Here is a 26,566-nt window from a genome sequence, read left to right as displayed (position 1 = left end):
CCTATACCATCTGAGCAAATTTCTAACTATACACCTCTGGGTAGTCTCATTCAGTTCAACAGGAATACTCACATGCAAAGAATTTGCGGGTGGGGGGGAGGCTTAGATTTTATTAGGGCAAAGTCTTACTGAAGTCAATGGGGCTTTGGCTTGATCATTAATTTTAGGGTTTGTGAATATCTTTACAGATATACTGAGGAACACAATATGAGTGATATCAAGATTTTTATCAGTGAGTGTGGGGAAAATCCATTTAATTAGCTGAGGTCCAAAGGCCCTTGTGCACTTCACCAAATGGGACATAAATTCTGCAACAAGGGCCCTTGGTTTCTGAGGTGCAGTCGGTTATGGAAATTCTGTGGGAGCTTCATACTGATATTTTCAAAAAATTTAATGTGAACATAGATGTTATATTCAATAGCACTTCTCTTATATTTCACTAACATGGTAAAATACTGGAAGCCACTGGAACCTCATCTACACTAGGTATCTCACTTGTGCTTATACCAGTTCAGCTGAACTGATCCTAGCACTGGTGGGAATTTTTTGCTAAAATTCTTTAGTGTAGGCAAAGTGGAAGATGTACAAGTGTGGCTTTTACTAGCCTGAGACTTTGAGATTATGTTCGAATGTTCTTCCTTTATATTTCATCTCTCTCATACAAACATCATTTAAATGAAGTTATAAATTGTTTTTCACTGCCAATGTTGAAGAACAAGTTCTGATAGAGCATCCTAGGAGTAGAGAACATCTCAACCTTTGGAGAAGGAAAAGCAGGTGGGTTTAGCTGTATAGGGTACCTAAGCCATATTTGGATTTAGGCTTGAGTAACTTTAGTTGGCCAAATGTTTAATGAAAGTTCGATTACTAGGAGATGTTTGAAGCAGCTTTCTGGGTTCGTAGGCAAAAGGTTATTAGAATAAGGTCATCCACTTGCCATAGACATTGCACCACCTCTTAGAGTTCTTTTCCCAGTGTCTTAACTCACTGTCATGTGGATGTGTGGGAATGTGTGGGTGAGTAAACACTGACTAGTTATTGATTATATTTAAACAACGAAGACAGTGATGTCTTGGGCCTAAGTGAAAGTCTGTCTATCATTTCCTTAACACATAGTACTTTCTTGTATCCTGTTTTCAAGAGACATACGTTTGTGGTTATTGTCAAAGACATTCACACTCTAACCTAGAATCTTTGATGTGACTTCAAAATCAAGATGCCAGGTCATTGGCTCACATCAAATTACAACTACCAGCCTTTAACATCTAATTGGCCTGTGAAGATATTGATGTATCCCCTGAGGCGGAGTAAGGACATTGATCACTACAAAAGACTAAACTATGTAGACAGAAAGGGAGGGAGGCGATCTCTTGCATCAACAAGGACACTCAGAGTTGTATATCCTGTTTTCTTCCCTGGACTGGCCGTCCAAAGAACAAGAGGTGAAAGACTCTGACCATCTGCTAAACCAAGTCTGAACTCTACAACAGAGAGAGAGGAGAGACCAAACTCTCCCTCCCCCACATGCAAATAATCTTCATTTCATCCTAATGATACCAGTAAATATCAATATAGTTCAAAACTAATATCAATCATGTGAACTGGAGACTGTAAGAACGTGTGAAAATCCTTCTGCAGAGCAATTCAAAAACACTAGAATAGTTCAAGTCCCATTAGTACAAGTGTGTGTGTGTGTCTCTTTCTCTTTGTCACTAACTGTTCCCCAGAGTAGACACTAAACCCCTTAGTCTGTTAGCTACACAGCAAGAGATCTCTGGGTTAAATGAGTGTCGTCCTAAAGATGCAGAGTATGGGATTCTCCAAATAATTTTCCATTTGTGTCAGACCTCCAGAAAGATGTGGGCATTGTGTTCAAGTGGGGTGGGGAAACAGATTAAATAAACCACAGTTTGATGTAGTTTCTGTGAACAGTAAAACTCAACAAGAGAAAGCCAAAGGAGGAAGTTAATAGGAAATCATTCTAAGAGCTGTATGTCCTTAAAACCAAGGCAAGAACTGGCCTTTGCTTTTAACAGATGCCTAGCAAAATTGCTGAAATCAAAGGGAACAGTTTTATCCCCTTAACCTTCCTGTGACATACTAAGAGAATTGTTTTCCTTAATTTGTTTATTATCATTCGATTTAGTTACTTATTGTAGTAATTGGCGAGCCAGATAAATTAAACCAATGTATTGCTTATACTTTAATTATAATCTTGATTTGATGATTGCATTTTTATTGTAAACTTGATGATAAACTTAAATTAGCTAGTGACATTTTGCTTAAACTCACATTTGTTTTCTAAGTGCTTGCTTAACCTTTTAATAAATGGATAAAAGGTCAGCTGTAATGGTTTACTTCCCAAAGCTTCAACACAAACAAAATAATGTATGTAGAGATAAAAGGTGAAGCTATTAAAATCATTCCTGAATCATCATACATTTGAATTATTTATTTTTGTTTGTTTTTTCTTAAATTATGAAAAGTACAATAGCTATTATATATCTTGGACATGTCTAATTACACTTTTTGAAATACCAAAAAGGCTCAGGTAACATTACAGACTGTCCAAATGTGATTTTTATTTTTATATTAAACCTTTAAAAGTCATGCACAAAAATTATTGGGGAAAATCAATTTGTCTGGGGATGGGAAGTGAGTTTGGCATTTTTTATTGATTTCTTTTCTAATTAAATTTTAGTTTGATTCTTTTACGTAATTAAAAAAAAATCACTTCTCAGTTGAATGTGTGTCAGCGTTTTGTCCACTATGATTTGCAAAGGCTGAGTTACAAACCGGTTAAATTCTAAGAGATATTTTAAAGATACAAGTATTGCCATGGACTGCTGTTGTAACCTATCACTAAAGTATTTACAAGATCACTGCTGATTAAGTTACCAGCTTTTCCAAAGGATAATTTCTATGCAAAAAGTGAAATATTAATTTACATATTATTTTCTGTATTATTTCTATATGTTTTACTTTAGATCTCTTCACTTCAAGCACATAGACATATCTGTCTGCTCCACACTTTCCCCATACATGAGTTAAGATGTTTTTCTGCTGCTTACCTTATGAGAAATGTCTTGGTTATTAGTAGCTTAGAACATTACAGATGGATTCTAGACTGTTGCTGAATGTTATAGCCCAGAGAGCTTCCTTTAAAATTGAAATTCTTTTCATTTGTTTGTTTGTTTTTGAAGACCAAAAACATAGATGTGGAACAGTTGGCACGCTGAATACAATTCATAGTTCTGTGAATGTGAATGTTAGGATCACTGAGCCAAACTATATATGCAGAGTTTGATCAGCTGGTGATGGAATGGTGCCCCTAGCCAGAATTATCATGCAATTATTTTAGTCAGTGGCTTCTAACAAAACCATGTCCCAAGGCTCAGCACGTACTTCGGTGCTTTAGAATGTCCCTGCTAATTATTTTATTCAAATCCACAAAGGCTATGCCTCCTTGCTGATCCGATTCATAAATGAAAGTTTATTTTGTAAAATGAACAAATAACCTCCCTTTACTATGCTAGAGATTCGTATGTTTTCTTTACATTCCATTAGTTTCCATGTGAATCAATGGTGAGTGGTCAATCGGTCATGTCCGATTTCACAGTCTGTTGCCTAGTGAGTTAAATTAGCATCTGTTAGGGGGATATTTTGAAACTATAGGCAGTTGAACATGGATATATATGAAAGTGGAAACTGGTAAAAGACTATTCAGAATCTTTTGTTAGCTGCTCAGTCTTCCTAACAGTTAACAAATTCTGATGCTATGCTTGTGATCCAAAGAGACCCAGATTTTCAAATATTCAGTGTAAGGTGCAAAGTTCACAATGGTTTTCTGCAGCATAGTATATTCTCTTTTTTTTTTTTTAAACCACCATAGAGTGGAATACTTCTTGAGAGAGATTCTTATGTGGATCACTTCTCACTTCAGTTTCACAATCTCAGTAATATTTTCCATGTACTTTTTTCTAACTGTGCTCTCCGTCACGACTGACTGTAAATGTACAACTAAAAATTAAATTCCTCACTTTTGGTCTTTAACTCCGTATCTCTTGTTTATTCCGTTTCCTCTGCCCTCTCCAGCAGATGTAATATGACAGCCTTTTCCTACAAGCACTCTGAACATAGATGCTGCGTTTTTTAGCCATTTCTCATGAAGATACATTGGGCTTTCCTTGTTTTATTTAGTTGTACTACAGTAGTGCCTAGAGGCCCCAACTCAGATCTAGGCTCCATTTCACTAGACATTGTACAAACACATTATAAATCCCAAAGAGCTTACTGTCTAAATAGCACTTCCTTTCCCCTCTCTTTGTGTGTGTGTGTGTGTGTGTGTGTGTCTGATATAGAGTTTACAGATGGAGAACTGAGCTACAGCATATGTTTTCATGGCAGAGTTAACTCGAGTGATTGGCACCCAGGTTAGCTTGGTCTGGGTGTGACCAGCCGCACTGCAAGGCCATACCCAGGTTACTACGTCCTCATTGGTGCTGCCCTCCCCCATGGGGGACTTCTGGGAGTATATCCCATGGTTCCTTGTGCTGCGGTAAACTGAGCAGCAATATGATTTTTTTTCCCAGTGAATTGTGGGAGAACTTGGCAGTACTTCTGGGCAGATGGGGGAATAGTGGGAAGCCACTGGAGGACTGTCAGCATTCAAGTGATTTAGCCTGCATCCTCACTCCAAAGTGAGTAGTTTACCAGCCCCCAAGTGAAAGTGGCACCTAAACTCTAGCCCAGAGGTCGGCAACCTTTGGCACGCGGCCCATCAGCATAATCTGCTGGTGGGCCATGAGAAATTTTGTTTACGTTTACATCCAACACCTGAAGAACTTTCCAGAGTCGTGAGGAAACCAAGGCAGGGAAAATGCACGTAGGTATGGGGTTTTTTTGCCTAAATTTCTCTTTCGTTCAGGCTTAGCAAAGAGCAATGGGGTTTTTAGACTCCTGTGCAAAGTACAGCCATGTGTATGTTTTGCTGGACTTTATCATGTACCCCATAACAGATTAACTGTAAATCAGAAGGCTCATGCCTACGGTGGGATTCTGGGGGATGTGTAATAGCTGTTGGGGAGGCTTGGGGGAGATGGCACAAGCTTCAAGACCTAGGCAATTGGACCATTGGGGGTCCTCATTGCCAAGAGGGGGTGTCAGTCCTGAGGTCTGTACCTAGCATGCCTGCCTAGAGGTCCAAAGCCAAGGACAGTGTCTAAATTCTTCCCAGCTTCAGCAGGCTAAGGGCACATGTGATTCAGCAATAGGATCCCCTTACAGCACTCTGGTGAGTGTGAAGCAAGGGAGTTCAACCAGATCTTAGATTGTTATCAATCAGAAAGAAGTGGATCTTGGATAGTTTCTTCCCTGGTTGGCCCACTACTTTATGGATTGTAAAACTGTCCCCTATGAAAGAAAACATTTACAAAGAAGGTGCAGGAGCTGCAAGAGAATATCTTAAATGAGACAAATTCACCCTGAACAACTCTACTGCTGATCATACTACCTGAAGCAGAATCCCGTAACTAAGTCACAATACTCTATGAAACAGTGTTCTGATTCTCACGCTCATCTTCCTGTGTGACGGCAACTTCCCTTTCCATAGAGCTGTGGAAATGTAAACATCTGTAAAGGGAGAAACTTATTTACACTGGTCTTTTTCTTTTTGCAACTACTGCTATGCTGCCTCTCCCATCTGTAGTCCCATTGGCAACCTTTTGGGATCTTTTCCACCTATAGCCTGCTAAGATCCAAGAACAAAGGAACCTATAGTTTCACTGTGCCCCACTGTGGCACCTCCTCCACCTGTAACTCTGACCACATCAAGGAGGAAGAGAGTTGCTACTCATAGCTGATATTCTATTTAGGAAGTAATTTTGTGGCTGCAGTTGGTGGTGTCTGGAAGCTGAGAGTTTCACTTGGCAAAAATAACTTCATCAAAGTCCCCAGATGCAGATCTTCTGTGACAGCATTGTGATGTGCCTTTAATAAAATTAGGCTCCCAGAAAATGTAGCATTGTTTTGGTTCAGGACTTGGGATTTGTAGAGTATGTGGGGGAAAATGATAGAAAAGTCACTTCCACTTAGATTATGATAGAAAATCATAACCACTTAGATGATCATTCAAGGTCAAGAATGGGTGATATGCAGGTGACGGCAGAGCTGGGCACTTCTACAGCCTCTTCACCATCTCACTGAATGAGTCTGCTTGGGGGAAATCTGTTCAAGGATATAAGAGTCTCATTGTCTTTAGAGCTTGTACAGAGAGGGCAAAATAAAGGTTATATCCCCTTCACAGCTATAAAAAATGAAGGATCTGTTGATGTGGGGAAATTATGGACCACTTAGTCATGCCTGGTCTACACTGGGAAATTAGGTCGGTAAAACTATGTTGCTCAGGGATGTGAAAAATCCACATCCCTGAGCGACACAGTTAAACTGACTTAACCCCTGGTGTAGACAGCACTAGGTTGATGGGAGAATTCTCCCATCATCCTAACTACCGCCTCTCAGAAGATCGGAGTATGCTGGTTGGAGAAGCCCTCCTGGTCACACAGGTAGCAGCAGCAATGAAGAACTACAGCGACGCAGCTGCAGCACTTTTAGTGTCGACAAGCTCTCAATCTTTTCTTCCCTGTTCTACAGTAGAGGCTGCTGCATTTTATACTAATACCAGGCAGCAAGTGATAAGGAAGTTGCTAATCACTCTTTCTTTTATATAATATGGCCGTGCTCTACCCACCTAATTAGAGTATTTTGGAGCCATTGATCATAAAAAAAAGTAGATTGAAGGACTGCTAAAACTATACTAAACCCAGCACTTGGAGAAGAAGAAGGTGATCAGAACAATCCAAACCAAGGGTAAGTCAGGCCGAACCAACCTGATTGCCTTCTGTGATGAGATAACTGGCTCCATGGATATGGGAAAGATGGTGGATGTGATATACCTTGACTTTAGCAAAGTTTTGGTACTTTATCCCACAGTATTCTTTCCAGCAAGTTAAAAAAGTATAGATTGGATGAATGGACTATAAGGGGGATAGAAAGCTGGCTAAATCATCGGGTTCAATGGGTAGTGTTCAATGGCTCAATGTCTAGCTGGCAGCTGGTATCAAGCGGAGTGCCCCAAGGGTCAGTCCTGGGGCTGGTTTTGTTCAACATGTTCATTAATAATCTGGATGATGGGATGGATTGCACCCTCAGCAAGCATCTTTACCTGGTGCTGTTGTAGCAAACTGTAAAACCAAGGCTGTGGGTGTAAATTAAATCATAGACTGGCGCAAACATCTACAGTAGTCTTCAGCAACAGCCAGAAGGTCCAACTGCTAGTGGATAAATGAATGTTAGACTACTTACATCCATTTGCTGCTGTCGTCTATAGATGCCAGCCCACTCTGTCCAAGATAAACACCCCTCTACCAAGACTGCCTCATAGGGGGCCTGTGTAAAATTCATGTCCATGCAAGGGTGCCAGTGGAGTGGGGTAAAGTATGGGGCTTTGTTGTGGGGGGCCTGATAGTGTCTTGGCAGCTGGAAGATGGGGAAATAGAGAATCAGGGTTGCAAGATATAAGTTAGGAGGCTTGATTTTTATTTAGGGTGGAGGCTTAGGAGATGTTTTGGGAAATTTGTCATTGTGCCTCACCCACTCTTCCAAACCTATTTAAACCACTTTCCTGATGCTTCTCTAGTGAGTGCTGCCTCAGTACATCATCAGTGCCACAGCTGCCTCCACTCAAGATATAAGGTAAGGTTGCAAAACAAGAGCTATGCTTTAAAACATCAGGTAGGAATATATATACATATATACTTTAATATCACAATGGGCGTTCTATAGTTTAGTCTTACAGCCACTATAAACTTTAAATGTATACACCCACTGAGGTAATGTATCCTAAAATTCTGACTTGAAACTATTATAACAGATTGGCCAGCTAATGACGACAAGGGCAAACTGTACAAAAACCTTTTTGTTTTTTCTTGAGCCCAATCTGACCTGGCTTAGGTGGCTACTTCCCTCTGAGGGATGAGGCTTAGGTCCTACCCCTTTCCTTGGCATTTCTTCCTGGCTAACACAGCCAACTCCCCGCCTCAGCAGGCTGTCTTCTGTGAATCCCCTTCATAGGTGCCTAACTCCTTCCATGTGGTGTATGGCACCTACCACTTGGTGGCAGGGCATCTTAAAGTTAGGCATTGCAATTCTCAGCCTAAATTCCCTCTGCTCTTAACTTGCTGACCCCTCACTGAACCCAGCTTGACTCTGGTGGCCACTGCGAAATGAACAGAGAGAGACGGATTGGAAAGGAGATGCACCATGACTATACTCTTACAACAAAAAATAGATAGCGCATACTCAAGGGCTGTGCCTGAGGCTGACATGTTACTCCACAACTGCTCCACTGAGCCTTTTTAAATAAGGACAACACAAATTACTGTGGACAGTCTTCATCTGCTACTAGTCCCTTCATTTGCATGCTGTGATAGTTTTGCAATAGCCTTTGCAAATAAATAGATCAGTACTAGCCCTTTATGATTATGAGCACTGCCTTCTCCTGCAGACTGTTATCCGTTGGCCACATTTGTTTTCTGCTGAGATGTTGATATAGTCTGATTTCCTTGAATCACATCACTTATGGCTCTAGCCTGCATTAGACGGTGGTTGCTTACAGTAGTGACTTTATGGGCAGGAATTCTCAATGCTACATTTAAAGGGAAGACTACCAACTATTCATACGCAGGTCAAGGGCTAATCTCAAGAAACCCACTTCTGTTGTTGAACTGTGTGTTACTTGCTGTTCAATTTCATACCTTTCTAGGGAAGCTGAGAATTCCCTAAATTTATTTCCAGGTGCCTTGGACCATACAGGAAACCTAAGTAGGTTCCAAGTTTCCTTTATAAGGAAGGCTGCATTTTAATCATGACCCATCTCAAGCTGGCTTTAGGTTGTCAGCTGTCTAGAAGATTTTGATACAAATGATCATGGGTTGTTGGTTTGGTAACTAACTAGTAGCCGAAGAAGTGCCTTCTATGTCCAGTTATAACTTCCAAATGACACACTATTACATTCCATATCCACTGCTGATGCTATCCCTCAAGGTTCTGTCCTATCTCCGCTTATAATCAATAGGGAAAGTTTCTTAATGAGATCATTACTACACATTAGAGCATCACAATGATATACAACTAACTTTGCTACAGCGCCTATGGGACATATTGGGGAAATGCCTGTATTTTTTATTTTCACCGTTCAAGTGTGTATTACTGCCTACCTAAATGCAGAGTGTTAAATCAAGAGAGGCTGTAAAGCAGTGGGTAAGGGGCCAAACAGGAAGTGTTGGCTAATTACCTATCAGGAACCTAGCTTCAAGGGCACTAAGACAACAATGGCTGGGTCATCAGCTGGTAGGCTAGGATGTTTTACTGGATCCAAGGATAAGCCTGAGATCAGAAGACCCTCACTATTTTTTGAAAAAAGCCCCTGGCAGAAAGGGGGAGAAGTAAATGGTCAGAATGGTGAGCCAGGCTGTATCAATGAGAAAGCAGAAGACTGACTGAGCTACTCTATAAACCATGTAGGCAGGGGAATAAGCCAACTCCATATAAGCTGTAGATAAAGAGGTTAAGCTTAGTTAAGTGCAGGGCCATCCAGAGGACACGGGGGGGAGGGGGGGCTGAGGCAAAGCAATTTTGGGGGCCCCTTCCATAAAATACTATAGAATACTATATTCTCATGGGGACCCCTGCAGGGCCCAGGGCCAATTGCCCTACTTGCCCCCCCCTCCCTCCAGGTGGCCCTGGTTAAGTGAATATGGATGCAAGTGTTTTTTTTTTTAAAAAACACTTCTGAGCTGTGTGCACCTCTTGGGAAAAATAAATCAGTTTGAAGAAGCTATTTCTATAACACTACAAATATGTTGTGTCTGACTTCCAAAGGGAAATCCTTGCAGAGGCCAACCTCAATTAGACCTGCTCTATTAGTCCTGGTTGGTACACAGGAGGCTGCAACCCAGAGACCTGATCAGTGTGGCTGGATTGTGCAATCTCACCCTAAAGAAAAGTGGAGGCACAGGCTTCCCATTTGAAAGGAAAGAAGTACACTTAGGGTATGTCGACACTGGAATTAAACACCTGCAGCTGGCCTGTGTTCACTGACTCAGACCCAAGGGGAGAAGGTCCCACAGCTTAAGGCTCCAGCCTAAGCATCTACACCACAATTAAATAGTTCTTAGCCCAAGCCCAGTGTAACTGAGTTGAGTAGGCTGACACAGGCATTTAATTGCAATGTGGACATCCCTTAGAGGACAAAAAAAGGGCCTCAGTATGGGCAATCTACCCAGTTACCAAGGCTGCAACTATAATTTCTGCTTTGGAAACCCCCTTAATGCTATTGCCAACTGAATGCATTAGTTTCTTCCCAACAGAATGGTTCAGCTCTGTCTATATAGGTGGCTTGTGTCTCTGCTCCTACCTGATGGAAGGATTTACTCCTAAATAGCAAGTCAGATTACCATTATTTTTTTAAAAAAATTTTTTTTTGAAGAGGAGGTAGGGAAGTTACTAGATTATCTACTTTCCATGGAAAACCGTCTTCCTCATGTGGTACTAAATTTAGATGTTAATCTCACAGAAGCACTACGTACACTTTGGAAAGAGGGAGGGGAAACTATACAATTCTCAAATATTTTAAGGAATATTTGAGTTTGTTTTTAAGGAGGGTTCAGTTTCCCAACTAGTCATTTTGTAGACACTAACATTTAACACATGAATAGTTCACTTCAAAATAAGCCAATACATAATTCAAGTAATCAGAGTGCTGGCTAAGCACTTATGTTTATTGTTCACGTGGAGGAAAGAGAGAAGAACTTCCCCAACATCCTCATTATTTATAGAAGCAGCTTTAAGGCTGCTGCATAACAGTTGCCACACCATTAGCCAACAGTAATTCAGACAAGTTGTTTTCATTTACCTGAGGTTTACAAGTTAGACTGTAGGTTTACATACAGTACGTTTTGCATATATGGTATCAAAATTCTTATTGAAGAAATAAATTACAAACAATAGTACAAAACACTTCAAGCCAACATTTGATCAACAAGAACATAAGTGTGAACTTTACAAGGTTTTATTATTTTTTGCATTGCTCTTACAGTAAGCAAACTAACAGTTTATACAAAATAAACTTGGAGTTTTACATAGTTAAAAATCTTTGGCTAAATAAAGCTATATATACACATATATACACAAGATATTTTACATAGCCACATGGGAACCTGTACACATACTTACAATAGGCAACATTTAAAAAATAGTTTAACAATTTACAACAAAGGAATTCAAGTCAGAACTAAACCAATAATTTTTCTTAGTTATGAATGTAGAAAAACAGAAAGAGGGGCCAAGTGCGCTTTATAACAATATTTATTGCTTGCTTTTGTGAGGGGGAAGAAGAGGGTCACGCACTGAAAGCCATTAGCTTTTCTTTAGTGCCTTTGATACTTTTTGTCTAGAAACAGAATTTTTTTTGAACATGCCCAAGCAGCAACTTCTAATTATTCCAAAAGAGCAAGCAAATGCAACTCTACAAACTGAATATACAGAAAACAGACTTGTTAATCAGTTTACTTATAGTTTTAACAATTGGCACAAATAATTTTTAGGGCCAAATATGGATACACATACAAAAACTCCCACTGAAATCACTGGGAGCGGCCTTGTGTGCCTTAGGACAGAATTTGATCATTAAAAGCAATCCAGTTCTGGTAGCAGGTGTCTATAAGATGGAAAACTTCCAATTGCAACACCACAACCTATGTTTAAATAATTCACTACTTCTAACATTGTATAGGGTGCTATATAAAACAGTTTTCACACTTTCTGGCAATATAACAGTCATGACTCCATAGGTAATATTCGCAAAACAGAAAACATAATAGAATTGTCAAGGAATAATCCGGCAGTCAATTGGGCTTCTAGTTCGAATATGTTTGTTACAACATATGTATGTCTAATATGTTGTTCCTCTGAGGACATATGTGGCAGAGGAATAACGTATGTCATGCTGATGGTATAATAAGGGTTTGTTGGCTTTTGGAAAAATATAAGCCAACCTAAATTGCAACACAAAACTGAAGTTAGTAAATCAGGGCGAGGTTCTTATTCAGGCAAAACTCCAGGTTATTTCAATTTATGTTTTGATAGAGTAAAGACCATAAAATCTGATCCTGAACCCAGCCATCTATTTATTCAAATTACAAATTTGTCCAGTGCATAATTAGAAGACTGAATAAACAGGCATCTGTAAAGAAACTTTTATTCAAAACCTATAAAATGGTAACGTGTATTTTAAAGACAGTATACTAACATTTAAAGATAACAATTTCTAAGATTTTAAAGAGTTAAACACCTACAGTTAGACATCTTATGCAAGGAAACTTTTGAAGATTGACATGATGGTGCTCAAGTATATTAAATGGACGTAGGCTTTCAGTGGCTGTTTATTGCCAGGGGAAAATCATTTTCTAAATATGAAATTGCCTTTTACAAGGCAATTACAAAAGTCTATGTTTCTAAACCATTTAAATTAAGGGGATTAATTCATATTAAATTTTAGTGCCAAAACTTCCCATATATTGAAGGATACTGTTTAAATAAATGGCTATTTCTAAGATGCAAGTTAGAGAGGATAAACGTTTGACAAAATGAAATTAACTTTTTGTAAATTTGTATTAGCTATACAGTACTTCTGAAGGAAAAATTCAGCTGTTCAACATTTAACAGACAAGGATTTTGAAACAGAGTCTGAACAGCCACTTTTTCACTTTCAAAATAGCCCTTAGTAAAGGAATATTCCACAGCAGTCAATCTCAGAACGTAAGCAGTCATCTGAAAAACTGGCCATTGAATTAATTACTAGTTTAACTGCTTGATGCAATGTCCGATTTTCCCCCAACATGAATTCCACTGTTAGCAATTCATGTAGTTGGAAAGGATCAACTATCTCATTATGTGATAATCCAGTTACTAGAACAACTGATTTCAGGATTATTCCTATTAGGAACTGTATTTTAAGGTCACATTTGAAAAAAACCAAAAGACAAAAAACCCTAAAAGAATATTTTGATGTTTTGAAGATTTCCTAGCAATTGGACTCCAGGCAATTATTTAGGTTTATAAACCCCATGTTTCACAATGTCACACAAAGTCTGTTTACAGCACCTTTAATAAGTTTCACTAGCTTCATTTGACTGAGCAGGTTTCCTCAGTTATGTAACAAGTTTAACCAACAACCGAGTTTCCGCAGTTTTGAATTTACACTGTTCCATTTGTAGAGGAATTTTCTCCTTCATTCAGCCTGATGGTTTTGTTTGTTTTTTGTTTTCCCCACATATGGCTGACATACTATTGAGAGGCTGAAAGCACGAATGCTTGTTGCTATTTGAGCCGAGATAAAGCATTTCAACTGTATGGGAAAGAATGACCTAATAAATGACTGTGCCCCAGCTTACTGAACTAGGTGTTCTGACTTGGATACTTCCCATAGTATCCATAAGTGTGTACCTGGAGTAGTCAGTCAGTCGTTGCTGACAACAGCAAAACCCTGTACCACAACAGCAGCTTGCTTAATAGCTACCTGCACTTCGACTTTTTGAACAACTTCATTAACTGCTTGAATCTTTCTGAAACCTAAGGGGAGAACAAACAAAAACACACAGTTAGTGTTCTGGATATCTGCCAGGTCAGATTAATCCTTCAGTATGAGAATTTCTAGATGTAAACCTAGATTTTTTTTGTTCTTTCATCTCTCTCAACTCCTCATTAGTTTGTTTTGTGAATTTTAGGGGGAGATTTTTCACAAGTGCCCAGAGGATTTAGGAACATGACAGTAAATGAGTCTTCTGCTCCACTTTACACTTTCGATGATTAAAATCTTCATTCTCCATCATAATTACTGAGATTCAAAACAGATGGGAGTCCAGTACTACTTTATTTTTGACATAGTATTCCTGCCTAAGGACTTGAGACATACAAAAGATGAATGCTTATGATTCAAAATAATAAAACCCAAGAGAATCTGAGATATTTCCCCTTCTTCCAATCCCCAACTACATGTACAAGAACAAAAATAATTCCAAATTTTTGAAACCTGACATCTCTGTCCTTAAGTGCTTTGAAGAAAAATATTGTTCTAGTACTATGCAATCAGAAATGTAGTAATATGGTAGCTAGTCCAACTAGAATAAATATAGATACCTGATCTGGGCTTTTGTTTAGCCTGGCAGCTACGGAAATAAATGTTTTTCCCGATGGTCCATTTTTTTGACACTCCAATAGAATTTCTCGGTCATCACTTCTAAAGAAATAATTCCAAGATTAAATTAATTTCTAAACATTACTTTGACACACAAAACCCCACTGTTCCCAAACTATGAAACATTAATTAAAACAGTGCTATGAAACTGATGGCAGGCACTTTTTTACAGATGTAAAGCTAACAGCAGTGTTGTTGCATACAAGCACATGTTAATGTTGATATGCAGGCAAACTAAAATTTTGGAATAAAAGATTCTCATTCTTCCCCTGTATTTGTACAATCAAAAGGACAATGAAGTATACTCAGTGTAGAGACTTAGAACCTAGGTCTATAGCATTCAAAACCATGGTCGTCTTGTTTCATAGGGCACTGAACTACTATGTTAACTTCTAGTTTTCTACCATTTGTGCAGAACTCAGATCCCACATTTTGAAGTTTTGAATGCTCCAGACCAGGGATCAGCAACCTTTGGCACATCCCTCAGCCCACGCCGCTTCCTGCAGCCCCCATTGGCCTGGAGTGGCAAACTACGGTCAGTGGGAGCCACGATCAGCCGAACCTGCAGATGTAGCAGGTAAACAAACCAGTCCGGCCTGCCAGGGTGCTTACCCTGGTGGGCCGCGAGCCAAAGATTGCCGATCCCTGCTTCAGACTCAAAAAAATCAACAAACACGCTACTCAAGGGTACCAGTTATTTCATTTCCCCACACTCCTATTATCTACATAGGAGCAGAGTGATCAAAGCAGAAGAGAGTTAGGATTCTATTCCCAAATTTGCTATTGATTCACTATGTGAACTTTGGATAGCTCATAACCTCTTTGTGCCTCAGTGTAGCCATCTGTAAAATGGGCATATATACACCCTTCACAGAGTGGCTGTGAGGAATCAATTGTTTGGTTGTGAAATCTTTGGATGAAATGTGCTATATACCAATAAGTGCAAAGTATGTTATTTAGAAATTCCACAAAAGCTCAAAGTATATAAAATTAAACTTATGTGACAACTGGCTATTTAAAATGAACTCTTCATAATCTTTTAGAAGGTAGTTCAGCAGGAGGAGAAAGCTTCAGGTATTTGAATTAGAACAGATTTCATAAATCAGAAACTGTAGCGCATTCTCAACATTTTGACTCGGGGTGGCCAACCTGATCCTGAGAGGAGCCAGAATTTACCAATGTACATTGCCAGAGAGCCACAGTATTATGTCAGCAGTCTCCCCCATCAACTCCCCTACCCCACTCCCAGTGTCTCTCACCCACCGGCATTCCCTCTGATCAGCACCTCCCCCTCCCTCCCCGATGAACTGTCTCGTGGCGTGCAGGAGGCTCTGGGGGAAGAGGAGCGAGGGCATGGCAGGCTCAGGGAAGGGGCAGGAAGGGGTGGAGTGTGGGCAGGGCATGTGGCAGAGCCAGGGGTTGAGCAGTGAGCATCCTCCGGCACACTGGAAAGTTGGCACCTACAGCTCCAGCCCCAGAGTTGGTGCCTATAGAAGGAGCTGCATATTAACTTCTGAAGAGCCACATGTGGCTCTGGAGCCACAGGTTGGCCACCGTGTCTTAACTGATTTGCTTGTTTCAAGCAACAGTTATGATGTATTTGATTTTAAAAATCACACACTTGTAGGAACAACTAACTTTCTGAAGAAATCAATGAGAACTTCAGAATAAAACAAAATATGATTATGTCAAAAGGTTTCATGTTAAAAATTTAGGAGTGTTATATAAGAACATAAAAAGGGCCATATTGGCTCAGATCAATGGTCCATCTATCCCAGTATCTTGTCTTCTGACAGTGGCCTATGTGAGATGCTTCATAGTTGTATGCAGTGCAGTTGCATCTGTGTCGATCCCCAGATATTAGAGAGGCAAGGTGGGTAATCTTTTTGGACCAACTTCTGTTGGAGACAGAGAGAGAGAGAGAGAGAGAGAGAGAATTTCAAGCCACACAACCCCAGAACTGAACGGAAGCACTGTGTAGCTCAAAAGCTTGTCACTCTCACCAACAAAAGTTGGTCCAATAATAAAAGATATTACCTGACCTAGCTTCTCTCTCTAAGCTGCTTCAAAGAGAACAAACAGAACAGGACAATTATCAAGTGAGCCATCTCCTGCTGTCCAGTCCCAGCATCTGACAGTCAGAGGTTCAGGGTCACTCAGAGCACCAGGTTGCATCCCTGATCATTCTGGTTAATAGCCATCGATGTACCTATCCTCCATGAATATATCTAATTCTACCTTGAATCGAGTTATACTTTTGGCCTTAACAGTATCCCCTGGCAATGAGTTTCAAAGATTGTGTGTGTTGTGTGAAGCAGTATTTTGTTTTGTTTTAAACTTGCTGCCTATTAAATTTCATTGGCTGACCTCTTGTGTTATGAATAATAAATAACATTTCCTTATTCACTTTCCCCACACCATCCATGATTTTATAGACCTCAATCATATCGTTGTCTTCTTTCCAAGATGAACAATCCCGGTGTTTTCAATCTCTCCTCATATGGAAGCTGTTCCACACCCTTAACCATTTTTGTTGCACTTCACTGTACCTTTTTTGAGATGGGGTGACCAGAACTGCACACAATATTCAAGGTGTGTGCATACCATGGATTTATATAGAGGCATTATCTTCCCCTTCCTAATGGTTCTTAACATTGTTAGCTTTTCTGACTGCTGCTACACATTGATAGGATGTTTCTTTCTTGCGTGGTAACAGCCAATTTAGACCCCATTGTTTTGTATGTATAGTTGGGATTATGGTTTCTAATTTGCTTTACTTTGCATTTATCAACATTGAATTTCATCTGTAATTCCCAACATTAACAAAGAAAAAATCACTACTGGAAGGCTAGATAAATCAGAAATAATGAGATATGGAACCCATCTCTGTTAGGACACCTTTCTGATTCCAACCCACATAAAGTGACTGAAAAACACTCTCTTCCAACAGTTGTTCAGTGGATTGTGAAACGAGTTAGTGTCTCAGACTCATTTCCAGTGAACAGATGTCAATATGGTTTAAAACAAAAAAATCCCCACAACCCACACAACCACTAGCATCATTAACTGGCACCCACAGAAGAGAGATCAAGAACTAAATGGATATGAAGATTAGATCACTCTCATAACCCAGTAGGTCCTTTCTGAACAAGGCTGAGGAAGGCTCAACTTAGAGTAGCACAGGGGGAGGCTTGCACTGCTGTGGCCATTACTGTGTTTATTCTGTAGAAATATGGAACTTCAGTCACCAGCTAAATTAATTTTTATCCTCATACTTCAAACATGTCCCCAGACTCTATCCCCCACCAAAATAGTATACAGTCAATCCTCTTACCTTGTCCAAGAAACAACTACTTCTCCTTTCTTTTTAATGATGTTTTTGGCATACAGACTACGTGGCGATGTGGAAGAAGTTGAAGGATCTTTATTCTCAGGCAATTCAGTCCTCTTACTGCAAGATCTTTTCGGAGTTAAACCTTCCTCCTCAGACTTCTTACTACTTTTCTCATTTCTTTCACTAGCTGATTCAGTTTCCTTTTTTGGTTTTTTTGACTTGGAATTGTCTGTTATAGACTCCTTTTTCCTCTTTTTACTAGTTACTAGTTTACTAGATTTTGTTTTAGAGTTGCACTCATCTGCTTTAATCTCACTGGAAAGCTCTTCTGTTAAATCGATATATGCATTAACACTGCATTCCAATGGTTCTTCCTTCGTATCACCCTTATCTAAATTTCCTATATGAATTTCTTGTTCTGTAACTTTTAAAGTCGATTCCACTGCAAGATTACATAAATCTACTTCACTTTCATTGGCATTATCTTCTGTCAAATCTATATATGCATCAACACTGCATTCAGAAGGAAAAGCAACTTCAGCTTTAACAGGACTTTCTACTGAAGTGTTAGATATTTCTTTCTTGTTTTCAGGCACTTTCAATTCATGCATCTGAGACAGCTTAAAGTCTTCACTTGTGTTTTCACTACCATGGCTATTTTTGTTTGATGCTTCTGAAAAGGGATTATACAAGTTAGGAGCTTCGTCTTCTCTAGTGGCACTATGTGGCTCCTTAAGGGGCTCAGGCAAATCATGAGCTTGTTCTCGTCTAGCATAGACATTATGTAGCTCATCAGTGGAATCAATGACATTGATATCACTTTTAGAATCTTTTTCTTCAACAGTTGTGCCCGTGGTATCCCGATTATCTTTTTTTATTCTGGCAGATATAACTTCTTCCTTTTCTTTCTTGGTTAAGGATACCAGTGACTCCTCTGCCAGGGTAGTCTGATCAAGGGTTGGTGATATAGAAGGCACTGCACGTCTTATCTTAACAATGAAATGATCATTGGATTTCTCCATTATTACTGCTTGCATTGGTAGGCTGGGGTCACAAGGGAAACCAGGAACAATGGGCCGACTTGTCCATGAAGAACAACTTGATCTACTACTTGAGTTATCAGATTCTAAAGCCAAATGAATGTCTTGTTCAGTGGCATCCTCTTCTTCAAGAAGAGCATCTTCACTGTAATGTGCACTAAGAACTCCCTCAGGAGTTGAACCGGATGTGTTTTCAGGTTTCAGAAAGCTTAGATGAGCGTCTGATTTCAAAGGTGATGGAATAGTTAAAGAAACTGCTAGATCTTCAAGGAGTATAGAAGAAACAAATGACTTATTCCTTTGTAAATTGCATTCATCATCCTTGCTGGAAACTGCACCTGGAGGAACTTCAAACATACAGCTTTCATCCAGAACATCTGGATCAACTGGCATCTGAAGTCTAGATGATAAAGATGAGGCTCTTTCAGGTGAAACCGCAGGCCAATTAATACCCTCTACTGGTCTAGATTTCACACAGGCCTCTATTGGAACTGCCTCTTCTATAACAGATGCAGGATTACTTCTGCATTTCTGACTTTCCAGGATCTGTTTTTCTGGTGTCCTGAACTCCCACTGATCCGTATCAATGCTGCTGATGCTTTTTTCTAAAAGATCAGAGCCTTGTAACAAACTTTTGAATATTTCACCCATTTGTGCATCACTCACTAGGTTAAATGTAAGACTAGAAGTTTGCTGTTCTGTAAGAAGTTCATAATTAAAATCAGACTTGTGAGCATCTCTGACCATGTGAAAGCCTTCCTTTTCATATCTTGCACTTTTCAGTGGAGTTAGGGTGGCTTGTAAATTATTCTCCTTAGAGGGAAGCACTTGGGTTTGGGAGTTCCTTGTATTATCAATGGAATTTAGACATTTTGTAATCACATTTTTTGGTGCATCTGTTTTATTTTTGTCATGGTGACACTTGTTAAATGGTTGATAACTTACCACTGGTTTAGGAAGGACATATTCTTCAGACTTTTGAGATTTTACTTTTTGGGACTTTTTCCTAGATTTCTGCACATCATTTTTATGACCCGTTGTGCATTTCTGTTTTTGTGTAGTTATGATTTCAAGCTTCCCTTCATCACTCTCATTTCCGATGCTTACTAAATCACAGAGTTTTACCAGAATTCTCTTTATTTTTTCAAATAAGTAATCAAGCCGTTCATCCACAAATTTCCACAACTGTTTTTTCATATCTGTCAGCTGTTGTTCAAAAAGTTGTTCCACTGTTGCATTCTTTTTAACATGCCTTAGTTTAGACTCTATAGTTTCACAGAGAGTCAATTTTAAAGTCTCACCTAATCTAGACATCTTGGAAAAATCTAGGTACTTTATCAATGAAGTAAAATTCAAAATTGCTGATTCTATAATTCTGTGAAAATGCTGAACTGGAAAATGCATCTTGAACTTCATATAATTTTTTCTTATCTGTTTTCGTATAGCTTTTAACATCTGCATAATTTCTTGTACTGTAGAAGGTTCAAGAATAATTTGAACAATTTTTTCAAGGCAAGCAATGCTCACAGTTTTCTTTTTCTTTCTTTCCTTTGACGATCTGGTAGCTCCAGTTTTATGTTCTTCTCTACTTTTGTTTGCATTTCCTTTTTTGTAAGCTAATTTTCCACTATCTTCATTGCAAGATGAAGTTTTATTGATTTGGTTATGTGGACTGCTGCTCAGATTGTGTGTTTCAGGAGAAGCTCTTCCCCTTGATATTTTACTAGTCTCAGAGTTTCTTTCTGATTTGGGTTTTTCATCATCACTTACAATTTCTCCTTCTTCTAATTCATCTGAGGATATGTTCAGCTGGGACTCCATCTCTAAGTGTTTATCAGGTGAGCAAACTGGCTTTTGATTTTCTTTATTTACTTCATTTGACAGAGTCTTTGAGGGACAGGCAACTGTGCTTTCAGGAATTAAATCTATAAAGAGAGAATAGATTGTTAACCATTCATAAACACACAAATTCCACACAGAGCAAACATTTTAGGAAAAACTCAGAAGACTCAGTGGTTTATCTTTTATTAGAACTGGGTGCTTAACTGTTTAGAATTGTCAGCTTCTACTCAGTACATTTGATCTTAAACTCTGGTAGATATGAACAACACTGAGAAAGCAGATTACAGATACAAAATAAAGTACCTCATTCTGCTCCCATTGATGTCAGTGGGATTTTTTCAGTCTTTAAGATTAAAAACAAGTATGGATTATGCAAGTTTTGTTTGGTGAAAACATTATGGTCTGCATTGAAAATTTTTTGAAAAAAAAATAAAAATGCGTGAAAATTTTCACTATTTTACTCTTTATGCCAGTAAGTTATTTGTTATGCTAATATTGTGCAAGGCTGTGTCTTTAGAGTCCAACTATGAAACCATGAGCGTAACAAGATTTACGCATGAATCCTGGCTCTCTTTTACTGGTTTCATAATAAGGTCAAAATATGTAGCATAAATCACTTATTTACTTTGGCATTCATTTCTCTGCATCAGAGCTACCAAAAGGGATGTAATAGTTCCTTCTGTCCTTAAAATCTATGAATCTACTAAGTAACGATCAAGCCCCATCACACTACCCACTACAGACACAATAAGTTCATTTCAGTTGCTGATAACTTTAAGATAAAGAAGTTAAACCAAACTCTACAGCATAAGAGATTCTTCCTCCTATTAATTTTTGATAAACAAGCGTTTAGTTCAGCTGTTTGAATTACAGAAACGTGGGAGACAAGGTGAAAGGTCAGGATTTATTTTTTTTTTTTTTAATACTCCTAACTCAAAAATCGCTTATTTTTCCCTCACAATCAAGTTTACCAATTGTTTTAAATTTCAATTTTTAATACTTTATTTTAAAACCAATCCACTGTGGGGTTTTTTTTTTTTTTAAAGTCATCTGGTTAGGCTTAGTACAATATCAGGCTACAAGAGACAGATTTTGGCTCCTCCTCATAAAAAGAAAATATCTACATATGTGTAATTAAGTGGTAAATACTATTTGATTAAGATTTTTAGCTGTTTGGGTTTGTTTGTCGGTCTTTTATATTTTTAATTACATAGGTATTAGATATTCTTTTGCTCACTGATATCTCACATTTAGTGTCAAAAACAAGAGAAAATATGAATTCAAAATAATTGCTTTCCCCAAACAAACATTCTTCTGTGGCCACCACTTTGAAGGCATTGTTCTTGGACATTCATTTTCTATCATTTCCAGAGCAGTAAAACTGTTATTCCATTAATGATTTTTGGAAAGGAATGGAGACAAAGATCTCTGACTGTTACATAACATTTAATTACCTTCTACAAGTTTTGCAGCTTTTACTGTTATTAAACAATATTCTTCAGTTTCCTTTACATAATAACTCTCCTGAACTTTCCACTTAACCAAATTTTTAATAAACTAAAACAAAAAGTAAAAGGTGTTAAAATAAAGCAGCAGCATATGCATAAAGCGTATCCTGGGAGAACTAAGCAGGAGTTAATAGAGAGGAGTACTGTATTTTTGGACTAAGGGAGACTAACTTATTACATCTGTTTTTTACAGGCAAGAACTATTACTATTAGAGCAGAGGTGGGCAAACTACTGCCTGGAGGCCACATCCGGCCTGCAGGACCATCCTGCCTGGTCCTTGAGCTCCTGGCCGGAGCGGCTAGCTCCCAGCTCCTCTCCTGCTATCTCCCCTCCCCTGCAGCCTCAGCTTGCCGTGCAGCCAGTACCTGCTGGGCAGCACCGCTGCAAGAGCCACTGGCCTGCCCCGGTGCTCTAGACTGTGTGGCAGGCTCTGGCTGAGCAGAGCAGCTGCCAGTCCTAGTGCTCTGAGAGGCATGGTAAGGGGGCGGAGGGATTGGATAAGGGGCAAGGGGAAGAATAGTCTGGTGGTAACACACACCCCTGGAAGTTGGGAACTCCAATTCCCATCTTTCCCACAGGTAAGTCATTTGGGGCCAAATTTTTAGTTATTTAGGCACCTCAAGATGAGATTGACATCTAGTGGGGTTTTCAAAAGCATCTAGGCATTGATCTGCCGCGTTAGGTCCCTCAGTACCTTTAAAAATTTGCCCCCTTTGATCCCAGTCTCCCATCTGTAAGTAGGGATATCACTAGAGGTGATCAGAAAGTGTGTGCATGTTCCCCCACCCCCCAGTGGAAAATTTTAAATTTTAGGCAAGAATTTTAATATCTTGGTTTTCAGCTGAAATGCAGTTCTGAAAATGCCACTGTGATGCCTTGTGTTCCCATTCTCCTCTACAGGTTGACCTTTCTAGTAGGACATTTCCCATAATGCACCAGTCTCCTTTCTTGGAGACAAGTCAACGTGTCTCACAGGAGATAAAGTCCAGCTGCAGATCCTAGCTCATAAAAGAGAATGGGAGCATGCGGCACCAGAACTGCAACTCCCATGAGACACTGCAGCAGCATTTCAAAAATCACAATTTTTTATTAAATATTTTGGTTTGTGAGCATTGTGTATTTCAACAAAAATCTAAATTTTCCACAGAAAACCAAACACTTTTTGCAAAGCAATTTATTTAAACAAAACACCAATCTTCCGTTGAAAAACAATGTTGATGGAAAACTTTCAATCAGAATAAAGCTACTTCTACTTTCTACTCTACTAGGATGTTGGATAGCTTAATTCACTAATGTCTGTAGAGCAGTGAGATCCTTTGCCATAGAAGTGCAAATTATGATGGAGGTGTCAGTAACAATTCAATAGTTTGGGTTCCTATCGTTTTTTCCATTTAAGGTAGGGTTTAATTCCTTTTGAAAAAACAGGTATATAGAAGCCAACAAATACAATTATTGCTGTATACGTTGGAAGAGTTTATGCATTCATTGTGGATCAAAATTATGGTTGTCAATGAACTGTATAAAATTAATTTTCACGCATCAACCCTAATTGAATGTATAAACTCTAAGGTAACTCTAAGATACTTACATGAGATGCCTTAGTTGGTCTGTCCATCTTTTTAACTACTAAGTTTTTAAAATGGCAATGTTGTGTGTGTTTATTTTGCATAAGGTTAATACAAATTCCTTCACTCCTTAACTCCAATGTAATGTGTGTGAATCACAAACACTGAAGTCCAGTTGCCAACTGCAATCAGGCAATCATAGGTATTCCTGCCCCTTTCCCATAAAGTGTACATACAAAGGGGAATATGAAAGAGTAAGCAATGGCATAGACAAAGCAAACTTGAATTCTCTGGGTTTAAAAATCTCTAAGAGACAATCATCTTTACTTCCCACTAATGCATATTTTGGACAGATATCTAAAATCAAAAACAAAACTAGCATAAAATATAACTGAATACCTTTGTTATAACTCTTCACAAGTCCTTTGCAAGGGCTCTCCATCCTGAGTGCTTTAGCCAGTGGTCGCATTGGACTATTCAGTGGGCTGATAACCTTTGGAATGTATCTCAAGTTATTGAGATCAATGCTTAATATTGAATTGTCATCGTCAGCAGGAACTGGGTTAGTTTCTCTTGCTTTAGTTCTAGGATCTATTTTATCACTATGGGAAGATGTTACTACACTGATTTCTGGTTCTGGCAACTTTTGCTCCAAATTACAAGTATTTTGATCAATTACTGGTACACCCCCATCAGTTGGTATATCCCTGTCAGCTGGTTCGGATGTAGTCATGCCATCCTTGTAAGGTACAGTTTTCAAAGCACTGTTTTCCTTGGCAGGATACTCAAAACTTTCTCCAGACATACCATCATTGGTATCTACCACTTGCATTAATGAGTCTGACTTCATTTGTCTAATATCATCTGTGACATTATGGGACTCAAAATCATCAGAACTAATGGTCTCCAAGTCATCATAATCAATGTTCCGAGCTTCATCATGATTCATAGGGCTTTCTAACTCAGGAGCTTTGCATATTTTGTCTGCCTCGTCCATCTCTATCCCAGCCTCAGGAAGGGACACGGTGTTCTTAGTCAGTTCAAGTTGCAGTGCATCCACTGTTTCTGCCAAAGCTTCAGGCTGCACTAGGTCTAGAGTTTCTGCCAAAGCTTCATTTTCAGTTTTCCTTTTGATCTCAGAGGCAGGTGTCTTTGGTTCCAAGTTTGTTTGAACTGGAACCTTGGTTTGTGCTACTGAAACAATACTAATAGGTTGGGCAGGTGTTAACATTTTTGTATGCCCTGCGGTCTCTGTACTACCTTCACTACTGGCTTTTTTGGAATCTGTTTCAATTGCATTATTTTGACAGAGAGGCTGTGTTTTAGCAGGAGAAAGAGTTAAATTTAGCTTTTCCATAAAGCTTAGTTTTAGATCTTCCTTTTTTATTCCATTTTTATCATCTTCAGCTTTTCTAGCTTTGTGCTCTTTTAAACCATCTGCTACTCTGGGTGTTTCTTCTGGTTTAGACGATTTGTTTCTCTCATTTTTTGTAGCATCTGTAACCTTCTTGGATTCTTTTGCAGTCTGGTGTGTAATTTCTTTTGTTAGTTTTCTTTCATTTCTAGGATGCCTACTTTCTTCCTGGTTTTCTTTATCTCTTTTCCTTTTTTCTTCAGTTCTGTGTCTCTCCGATTTTGAATATGTAGTTTCCCATTCATATCTGCTGCTACTTTCTTTGGAGTACATATGTTTGTGCCCTCTGTTGCTGGAAGTAGAAGGTGAAGATCTTGCCTCTCGGGAACTATGATCACTTACTCCTCTATCCCTCTTGCAGTCTCCATCTGTCCCTCTTTTACAGTCTTCCCCAGGGCACTTATGTGATTTGTGTGGGTTCCTCGCAGTTTCATTCTTTGAATGTGGACTGCTCACTCGGACAGACCTTCTTGGTTGTTCTTGTTGCTTTTCAGTTGATTTGTTTTTCTGTGCAAAATTCTTCTCATCTTTATCATGTGTTTCAAGGTCCTGTTTATTTATGTTTTGTGACCTTTCATCCTTTTCATCACCTTGAGATTCAACTGTTTGTGATCTCTCCTTAATGGTTGTTTGTTTATCCCAGGTAGAAACGCACCTATCAGTTCTATTTTCCACAGGTGAGCTACATTTCAGCTTTTTGCTCTTACTTTCTTGCTGCAGCTCACTTTTACCAGATTTTTCTGAATATATGTGCATCTTTTGATGAGAGTCTGTGTTTCCCTGTTCACTATCTGTACTGTTACCAGTGCTCTGGTATGTCTCTCTTTTGTACCTGTTATCATTAACCCTCCTATACTGCTCACAATTTTTCATTTCTCTTTCCCTCCTGTTACCCTTATTGGAGTAGTGGTCAAAGTTTTGGAAACAGGTATGAGAACTGTCATTACAAAGCTCTTCAGGAGGATATCTGAGTAAATATGGAGAGTTTCTTCTTTCTGAGTGTGATTTTCCATCCTCCATATTGTGAGATGAATAACTGTGATGTACATCTTTGGAACAGTCAGTTTTCACTCTATGATCTGTCTTTGTATTGTCTACTAAAGAAGGAGCTCTGAATTTAGGATCTTTTGTTTTATTTATCTCGGAGCACCGTGTATTAGTTGATCCTGAATGATATGTTCTAGCGTAGTTATTTCGATGACTGGGAAATTCTGATAGCCTATTTGTAAACAGATAGAAGAATCATATTAAGATTTGTTTTGGTTATAATTTAACTACAGCCAAAATTCTATGAACACTTTGGTTCTTTCTTACACTGTTATTCAGTAGTACTGGCTAAAGGACAGCAAAGCTTACAATACAAGGCATTTATCCTAAAATTTCTAAGTTTGCAGCTTTTGTAGATGAAATTCTATAAAACAAAGGTAGGCCAAAAGTTTGCCTGAGGGCCACATCGGGATTCTGAAACTGTATGGAGGGTTGGGTAGGGAAGGCTGTGCCTCCCCGAACAGCCTGGCCCCTGCCCCCTATCCGCCCCCTCCTACTTCC

General features: G+C 39.0%; 1 protein-coding gene and 1 long non-coding RNA gene across 5 annotated transcripts in view; both read right to left on the bottom strand.

Moving 5' to 3' along the window:
* Positions 1-26,566, bottom strand: part of LOC142046567 (uncharacterized) — a 1,033,250-nt gene that overhangs the window by 529,438 nt on the left and 477,246 nt on the right. The window lies entirely within an intron of this gene.
* The window catches only part of CASP8AP2 (caspase 8 associated protein 2), a 30,877-nt gene continuing 15,113 nt past the window's right edge, over positions 10,803-26,566 (bottom strand). For all 4 annotated transcript variants that reach the window (XM_032771533.2, XM_032771535.2, XM_032771532.2 and 1 more), the window contains 4 exons: positions 24,004-26,237; positions 17,649-20,613; positions 14,257-14,356; positions 10,803-13,689 (listed from right to left, as the gene is read on the bottom strand). In XM_032771533.2, the coding sequence (XP_032627424.1) occupies positions 13,633-13,689; positions 14,257-14,356; positions 17,649-20,613; positions 24,004-26,237 (5,356 nt within the window). In that variant the 3' untranslated portion in view covers positions 10,803-13,632. The remainder of the gene's footprint in view (positions 13,690-14,256; positions 14,357-17,648; positions 20,614-24,003; positions 26,238-26,566) is intronic.

The sequence above is a fragment of the Chelonoidis abingdonii genome, chromosome 3 (genome assembly GCF_003597395.2).
Source record: "Chelonoidis abingdonii isolate Lonesome George chromosome 3, CheloAbing_2.0, whole genome shotgun sequence".
Classification (NCBI taxonomy): domain Eukaryota; kingdom Metazoa; phylum Chordata; order Testudines; family Testudinidae; genus Chelonoidis; species Chelonoidis abingdonii.
The sequence above is the reverse complement of the archived record's forward strand: the minus strand, read 5'-3'. Positions and strand labels throughout refer to the sequence as shown.